The sequence below is a fragment of the Aplysia californica genome, unplaced genomic scaffold (genome assembly GCF_000002075.1).
Source record: "Aplysia californica isolate F4 #8 unplaced genomic scaffold, AplCal3.0 scaffold00608, whole genome shotgun sequence".
NCBI classification, from domain to species: Eukaryota; Metazoa; Mollusca; class Gastropoda; order Aplysiida; family Aplysiidae; genus Aplysia; species Aplysia californica.
In genome coordinates, this window is record NW_004797878.1 from 84,832 (window position 1) to 93,937 (window position 9,106).

The 9,106-nt window shown below is 38.7% G+C and overlaps 2 protein-coding genes across 2 annotated transcripts in view; one reads left to right on the top strand and one right to left on the bottom strand.

The window, feature by feature from the left end:
* LOC101855136 (dual oxidase) overlaps positions 1-9,106 on the bottom strand; it is a gene marked incomplete in the record, with an annotated part of 42,514 nt that overhangs the window by 15,270 nt on the left and 18,138 nt on the right. The window contains 8 exon segments of the mRNA XM_013087603.2: positions 2,675-2,803; positions 4,411-4,548; positions 5,039-5,157; positions 5,731-5,909; positions 6,567-6,739; positions 7,735-7,837; positions 8,248-8,323; positions 8,774-8,870. Of these exon segments, the coding sequence (XP_012943057.2) occupies positions 2,675-2,803; positions 4,411-4,548; positions 5,039-5,157; positions 5,731-5,909; positions 6,567-6,739; positions 7,735-7,837; positions 8,248-8,323; positions 8,774-8,870 (1,014 nt within the window).
* On the top strand, positions 92-2,477 carry LOC106013015 (the record flags this gene model as incomplete). Its single annotated transcript, XM_013087604.2, is given in 2 exon segments — positions 92-340; positions 712-2,477. Coding segments are annotated over 2 exon segments (543 nt in total), but the record flags the coding sequence as incomplete, so codon positions are not given.

Genomic DNA, 9,106 nt, shown 5'->3' on the forward strand with positions numbered 1-9,106 from the left:
AAGCGCTACTCTAAAACATAGGCCTCATACATGTACATGCCCAGCTTTTCAAAATCGAAAATCAAACTGAGCACGTCATCCCCAGTTCCCAATGTTTCCGGATACCCCGACCTCTGCGGTCCTGTTGTTCTTTGGCTCGGACGGCGCCGCCAGTGTGTGGTGTCATTCCCTGACGTCATCAGAACCAGCGCTGATGTCGCAGATGTGGGCACTTGTGGCTGAGAATAAAGTTGCTCTCCTACCCCCAGCACCAGGGGAGCAGTTCCAACAACTGACTGTGAGAATAATGAAACGAAATCCTGGCTTCAAGCCCACCAAACAATACAGTGATGAATTCCAGGTAGCCTACACAAGGTCTTTTTGGCTGATATTATTCACTGTTATAACAACCACGTTATTCCTTTCTACATGTATCTTTCTTTCTTTTTTAAAGTTCGTTTTGTTCTTTTGGGTAGCTTTTTGTATGAACGTGTTACAATGTTTGGATGATTTATCCCACTAACCTCCGAGATAGGGCTAACTTATGCATAGACTCTAGCATGCTTTTCTATCGTTCCTTATTTAACAAAACTTTGTCAGTGAATCATCATAGGTGGTGTAATTGCTAGGTTCTTTGGCGTTACACGCGTTTACTTTTACTTACTATACAAGCTATATTCAACAACTAAAAGTCTAACTCCGAACAATAAAAACATTGATTTTTATTCACAGGGGCTTCTCCGCAGCAGTTTGAGACCGACGAAAAAAACATTCGGCGCCCGCACCATAATGTCGTCAGGGAAGACATCGTTCGTCTGCGGCGACTGGAGTTGTGTCCCCGCCTCCCCGTCAGAGCTGACCGTAGTGGTCATCCAGTGGCCAAGTCAGGACAGGAGTAATGGTTATTCCCGCCAATTCGACACTGACCCGGCTTTGAAAAGATACTGGGACTTGACCTGTCTCCTCTTCAGCACTCTTTCTTTCCAAGACATTCCCGTTGGGGACATCTACTCTTTTCTGTGTTAATGATTCGGAACGGAAGGAAAATCTGTTGAGAAAGCTGGACGTGTGAAAGACAAGGGAAGGGGGGGTTCCCCTCTTCTTAAAGCCAGCGCGTCCGTCAAATCTAAGAGAAAAAAAAGACCCCAAATCAGACACTGCGGCGGTTGTGCTTAACTTAAACACCGAATGTCTTTTTAATTGAGCGTACCGTGGAAAATGGTATTTCATATGTCTGAATCGTTTGTTCCAGGAGATTTCTTGATTTAAAAAAAGGATAGCCACCAACATTCTGGAAAGAAAAACGCTATTACTATTATATTATAGCAGGGTGCCATTGTGAGATTCTCTAACAATATGTTAGAGAATGACAGGTAGATCTATTTATTCAAAATGAAACATGAAATTAATAATTACACCAATATGAATTTTTAAATTCTGTAACCAAGCCTACATACTTTTGCTGAAGAGCAATGGTGTGTTAGGTATGAGTTTTGTTTTTAAATTTTCAACCAAAAAAAGTCTTATCTGTCCTTTTAAGTTATTTGTATTAATATAGGACGATAAACAAAAGAATATTAATTGAAAGAAGAGAAAAGATAGGTGGACGGATTTGGGTGTTTGATTTTGTACTTGACAATGATGAGGGCAATAACTATGACAAATGGGCATTGAAGCGGCAATAGAATACATGTAATAATATTATTATGTCCTTCTTTCTACTTTGCGTTAATTCTTGAAACAATAGTGTCCATGCATTTAGGATGCTGGTAATAAATCTCAAGTTGTTGTGTGCTAAGCATTGTCGGTGATACATGTATAACATAATAAAATGGGGAATTCCACATCATATTTTTCAATTGGATTGTGAGACAAGTGTTATAGAAGCTACTCTATGGAGAAAGAGGACACACCCTCCACAACAGTTTTACTTTGGGTTTGATAAGTTAGAAAACTAAACATAATATAAATTCTACGATATCACCATCCTCATACTTCCAACTTAATTAACAATTTAATATTGCGGGGCAATTCCACGCTATCATGAGCACACAAGCCAAAATGAAAATAAAAAGACAGACATACAAGAAATTAAAGCTGAATTGAAAAATAAAACATGTAGACAGAAGCCAATGATAAAAGATGAATGTCAAACAGATTTCTGTTGGTTCTAATGGCTATAAGTGGGGGTGTGGAATTCTCCCACCTTCCCCTACATGTACAGCGTTTTGATGGGTAGTCACCGATATGTCCTTGAGTAAAAACCCATGCTCGAAAACAAGGCTCAGCATACTGGAATCCGGAGATATAATTAATTTTCCATTTTAAAATTGAACTGATATTATGATCATGTGACTTTCTTGTACAGTGACGTATGTACATGTACAATGGCATATTGTATTTGTATGGGTTTTTTTGTACCGATACGGTACTTTTTTGTTGTAACCTGGTCGAATTTTCACACATGGATCAAATCAATGAAAGCGGTTATATTTTAATGTTTGTCTTTTTTAATCTTTGTTTTCGTAGTTAAAGCTCTGTGTGTGTTTGTGTTAATGCGCGTGTGTGTATGTATGTGTGTGTGTGTGTGTGTGTGTGTGTGTGTGTGTGTGTGTGTGTGTGTGTGTGCAAGGGAGAAAGGGGGAAAGAGAGAGAGAGAGATAGAGAGAAAGAGAGGTAGCTTCCCAATTCTCACCTGACACACTGCAAGAGATGGTTCTCCTCAGGATCCTCCTCTTCTCCTTCTCCACTTTCAATTTGTTCAGATGTCTCTTATGACGCCACTTCTTGCACTTAGCCAGCACATAGGCAGCCAGGATACAGACTGCAATAGGATAGATGGATTATAAATATGTGAGGAATCCAGGTAAACAAGACAAATTTCTCCCAGGGAGATGAATAAAGATTGTCATTGTCATTGGCAAATCAGGCGGTCATCAAAAAAAAAATTAAAAAATCGAAGAAACTGACTTTTTTCTGGCTGCAGGGCAAATTTTTCCAAATTTTTTTTTTCCATCAACGCTGTTAATGTCCATTGAAAAAAGCATTCAGTTTTGACTTTACCCCCCAAAAAAGTTAATTTTAGTCACCAAAAAAAGTAAATTTGCAATTTCCAAGGACAGTATTAAGCTTTGGAAGTCACCAAACTTAGGCTGTTATTTTTTCGTAAATTTTACCTCTGTCAACACCTGACCCCAACCTATAGTCGCTAATATCTAAATTTCTATTCAAGATGGATAGGTAGTTTGTTTGTTTTTTTAAATCAAAACCAAGACAAATACACAGGCTTTAAGATTATACCAATAACTTAGTATGCCAAAAAATTGATGAGCACCCCATTCCACCGCGTTGTGACAGATATTTCAGGCCACATCTGCTCAAGTCAGATTATTCAGGAGGCAGGCTGCTTCTACCCTGCCAGTCAAGGCCAACTCAGGCTTAATGGGGAACTCAAGAGAATATTTTATCCCAAAAGAGAATTGAGCTCATGTTGTCTGCATACAATGGCAAAGGGTCTAACTAAAAAACCACAGAGACCAGTTTGAGGAAAGGAAACTGCCTGCAGTTAAAGAATTTTTAAAAAAAAGGTTTTGTTGTTCAAGTTGCTGTGGCTATGGAAATTGAAGTTCTTGAGGTTGTTTTTCATGATGTTGTTGAAGTTGCAGTGGTTGAAGATGTCACCCAAGTTGTTATGATTGTTTTTAGTACCGTGGTCATATGGATTTAAGACCCTAATAGGTGTTGCTAAAGTTGTAATAGTTGCAGATGTCATCATATTTGTAGTTATTGTTTTTAGTACAGTGATCATATGGATTTAAGACCCTAATAGGTGTTGCTAAAGTTGTAATAGTTGCAGATGTCATCATATTTGTAGTTATTGTTTTTAATGCAGTAGTCATATATGAATTTTAGACCTTAATAGATGCAATATAGGCTATTTTAAAGGTAGTAAACTTGGTTATCCAAGGGGCATTTGTGTACGACAAACTCAATCTTCAATTCAAAGCTACAGCACAGCAAAAAGGATGCAAATCATTTCTCATGTGCTGAAACCAGACAAAATCTGTTCTGCTGGAACCCATCTCATGGTCAAAAACCACACATGAAAATCAGTGTCATATCCATGGTGGACCAGAGTGTTTAGACATAATTGTGCAAAGTGATAATTAAAAGATTGCAAAATGGTACAAGTTTAACAACTCTTTTCAACAAGGTTAGATTTTTTTAGATGCAGAACCTCCGAATTTAACATCTATCTCCACAAGCCAAAAAACTCCTCAGAAACACTCAAATTTAGATACCCTGTTGGGGATTCAAACCAAAGCCATCTGCTCCGTAGTGGAGAATGATACCAAATGAGTTAACACAAAAAATTGGTCTCCACTGAAATATATATGAAAAAGACAAAGAAACAAATAAAATTATACTCACACAAAGGAAGCAACCCAAGGCAGGTCCAGATGATGATGTAGGGGATTTCACTCCCTTGGAAGAAGTCGTAACCCTCGTGTGCTGGGCAGGCCTCTAGGTCTGTCTCATTAAACTTCGCCCTCATTCCACATGGGGGGTCTGCTCGTGATCAAAGAGGATAAGTTTAGAAAATATATTACAAAAAAACAAAGTTAGACAAGATAGGGAAAGTAACAAAAGCTTAGGACAGGATATAAAAGGAGGCAGAGTTACACAAAGACAAAGACTAACCCTTTCAATAGACGTGGTTCGGTACCAATTTCGACACTTGCAGAAAATCCAAGCTGTGCTTCGTTTGACAACTCGTATATCTTTAATAGCTTTCAGTAAATAGAAAATTTAAATTTGTTTTCTAGTTATTATTCCAGACAGGAAACAATTCCATGTAGAAATAAAGTTTTGGGAAGCCCTTTTTGCTCAGGAGGATACCATCTATCTGTCAGCCTATTTATCTGTTTGAGTGCGTGTCTGTGCATCTGTATGTCTGCCAGTCTATGTATCTATCGGTCTATGTGTCTGTTAGTCTATTATAATGTCTGCCAGTCTATGTATCTGTCTGACAGTTTGTGTTTTTGTCCTTTTAACTCACCTGGGGCGGCTGTAAAAACATCCTTCTGTATCTGGTCCTTTGTGATATCAGTAACATTCACCAATATGTCAGCAAGGGTAACAGATTTAATAGTGGCTATTTCTTCAGGGCTGTACAAACTGGAAAAAAGTGAAAGTCATATGTTGAGAAAAATAACTTGCAGCCCAATAAAATGTTATAACATTTACAATGACTCTCTCTCTCTCTCTCTCTCCCCCCCTCTATCTCTCTCTCTTTCTCTCTCGTTTTCTTTCATTCTCTCTCGTTTTCTTTCATTCTCTCTTGTTCTCTCTCTCAGAGTGTTCTTCAACCTCAGTCTCTATCTCTCTATTCACTTATTTTCTAAATTCCATCCCTCTTTTATTTTCTTGTTTTCTTATAGTATCTCTATTGATTTTCTTCTTTTTCTTCAAGCCCAGTGTATAATATTAATACAATTATTATGATCAGTTCTTGATAGGGATGATAGGATAGGATGAAACTTTTTTGTCACACAGGGAAATTTTTCTGTGGTCGAAAAGGAATGGTAAAAACATTATAGATATTACCGGAAATTAAGTTATATATGAAGAGTAAAATAAAGCTGACAATAATACAACATGTCATGTAAGATACACCTCTAAAACCACATGCAGGTGTACAAATGCACACTTATTATTATTAGGGTGTAGCTGCATCTCCTCGTCACTCACCCAATCTCCTCATTCTCGAACCAGAACCTGTCGCCATCCCTAATCCTCAGGAACTGGTCATAGAGAATTTGAGTGAAGAGCTCTCCCGGTCCATCAGGTGTGGTCTCCATCATGCCTCCAACAAACATATCTATGAGGCTCAGGTTATGCTTGTGCACACCACTGAATTTGGCCATCAACTGTAGAATAAACAAAAATTGTAATGTTTGACACCTAAATTGACACAACTTACATTACTCAAAAGGAGTGCTACACTTGACCTTGCTTATCAGGGGCCAGAGAGAAAGATAGAAGCAGTTTCTTATTTAGCAGAAAATAAGAAATACTCTATGAAATAGAACTCCCCTGACTAACATAGAACTCAAATGTGTTTGCATGCATCTGCTGAGGGGCAAATAACTACATCACACATGCTGGTGACTGGATTGCAGATTGAATAAATAAACCTACTAAAGATTTGATATACATATATATATCAATCAAGCACTAGTTTTAGAGCAGGAAAGTAGGTTTCATTAACTGGATTAACTGGTCATTTATTTGCACTTATTTCTATAGCAGCATGATGTAAGCTCAGTTGGTTTTATGCTGGACTACACAGCAGATGGCCCTGGTTTAAATCCTCCAAGGAGCAATCTGAACTTGGGTTGTTTTGGGAGGTTTTAAAGGGCTCTCCAATCATCTGGTTCTCTCATATCGGAGATGGGTGTTAAATTTAGAGGTTCCATCTCTTGAAAAAACTTACCTTGTTAAAAGTCGCATTAAACCTATACAGTTTTGCATTTGTTTCAACATATTCAGTCACCGATTGGTTAGCAAAACAAGTATTTATTCACCTCAGGGTTGGTCTTGTTTAGCCATGGGTTGATCTCCTCGAACGACTCTACACGAGGCAGCCCCATCGTCTCCCGGACAGTGTTATAGTCAGGCAGTCCATAGTCTCTGCCCTTCATGATAGTCAGCAACACAAGGTCATGGTTGGAGTGGTACAGAGGGCCATAGAACTTGCCTGTGTAGAAAATTTTCAAATGTTAGCCTATATCATATACAATTGACTAAATTAAACCTCATTAACAAAATTTAGTCTATTTTGAAATCAGGATTCTTTGGCAATGCTTGACAAGGACTTCCTAGCCTGTGAAACATGCTGGGTATATTTCAGCAGAAAGAATGAATCACTCTTAGAAAAATCTTTCCTTTGTGAGAGTTAACTCTCTGGCATTTCACATGTTTTTATGCACTGCAGTCGATCCTGCTACAATGACCACCTGCCTAAGATGATCACTTGTACAACAAACGACCAATTCCAACTTCCCCCCTTCGATTTTTTAAATAGCTTACATTATAATGACACTGTATAAAGCTTGCACCTATTCATGACAACCCTCTTCTCCTTAACAAAGGGTGGCCATCTTGAATAATTTCAACTGTATTTGCAGGAAAGAAGACAAGTGTCAGATGTATTTTACTTTGAGGTTTAATGGTAGAAAAGTGCAGGGAAATATACGAAAAGTGAAATCCAACCAAGAGTGAAAGATATTGAGAGGCAGAGATAGAGTCTCAGAGAGAGATAGAGAACAGAGAGAGGGTGATAGGAAAACAGAGAGAGACAGAGAAAGAGAGAGAGAGAAGGGGAGGAGAGAGAGAAGGGGAGGAGAGAGAGAGAGAGAGAGAGAGGGGGGGGAAAGAGATAGAGAGAGAGAGAGAGAGAGAGAGAGAGAGAGAGAGAGAGAGAGAGAGAGAGAGAGAGAGAGAGGGGGGGGGGTATAAAGAGGGGGGAAGAGAAAGTGAGGTGATATACATGGAAAGAAAATAAGAGGGAGAGTGGAAGGAGAGGGGAAAAGAAGAAATAGAAGCTCAATGATGCCAGAGACATAGAAAGAGAGGAATTAAGATGGAGAAAGATAGGTTGACAGACAGACAGACAAATGTAAAGGGAGAGGGAGAGAGATATACTTTGGAAAGCAAAAAGGACATAAGTTTACTTTAGCATCTCTGACTCACTTCTCAAATCCTCAACGACAAATGTGTCATCTTCCTCAGCCATCTGCACAGCCAAACCTCTCAAGATCTCCACTGCCCCATCCCGATGAGCGTATACCATGTCCTGAAAAGAAAAAAGCCTTTCCTTATTAACATTGCCCAGGCTGACAACTTCCGTTTTGCCTATACAACCCCAAAAATACAGACAATTGAAGACAAAATACGATACAACAAAAATAGCAACAAATTAGACTAAAAAATACTGTCAAAATTGTCCAAGACAGCCACCCATTGATGAGGAGAAGAGTGGTTGTCTTAGAAAGGTGGACGTTTTGAAAAGTGTAATCATAATATATAGAAAGAAACCCCGGGGGAGGGGGGGGGAGTGGGAAGTGGTCATTTGCATAGATGATTGTCTCAGACAGGTGACCGATGAAGCACGACTGTACTTTAATCATATATCAATTGATCAATCAATCTTCAATTTATTTTTGTTTGTTAATTAGAACATTTTATTTGAAAAGATAATCCTACCATTGCCTTCCAGTAGGTATTGCACAAGCGTTGTGCCTTATATTCTTTGTGCTCCCGGGCTTGGCACTTCATGTCCCTGAGGAAGAAAAGAGATCAGATTAAAGCAAATGAAAGAGTTTAATACACACAGTTGTTGAAATTACTCACAAATTACAACATGTATGTAGTCGCAAAAGTAATTATGAAAGAATTTCTGGATTTAAAAAAAAATCAATTAATCAGTAATCAATAAATTATCCCACAAATCTTTGCAGAGAATGCACCCGTATTATTTTCTTAACCAGGCATTACAAAAGCAAATCGAAGATGTTACTATATCACAAATACCATGATATACCATCACCCTTATCATCCTCCTCCTCCTCCTCCCCCCTCCTCTTCTTCCTTCCCCTTTCTCTTCCTTCTCAAACTCCTTTTCCTTCCCCCTCTCCTCCTCTTCTTTCTCAAACTCCTTTTCCTTTCCCTCTCCTCCTTTTCCGCTTCCTTCTCAAAATCCTTTTCACACTCTTCTAATGAAGACACTCACACTTGGTTAATAGCAGATGGTATCAATGTCATAATGTAGTTGATAGCTCCGGCATCAAAGATGTCTGTGACATCACTTTTCACCCATGGCTTGTAACCTGTGGTAAGGGAGCAAAGAAAAATACAGATCAAAACCAGAATAAGTGAAATAATTCATGTCTGAAGCTTTACCCACCTTCACATTCAAAAACACTCTCTACGTTATCCCTTATACAGATAGAAATAAAAATTCATTTACAGAGCTTAAAAAGTAACGTCCCAAGTGATCCTTTCCGACCATCTCTTTCTCTCTATCTCTCTCTCTCACTCTCTCTCGCTCTCTCTCTCTCTCTCT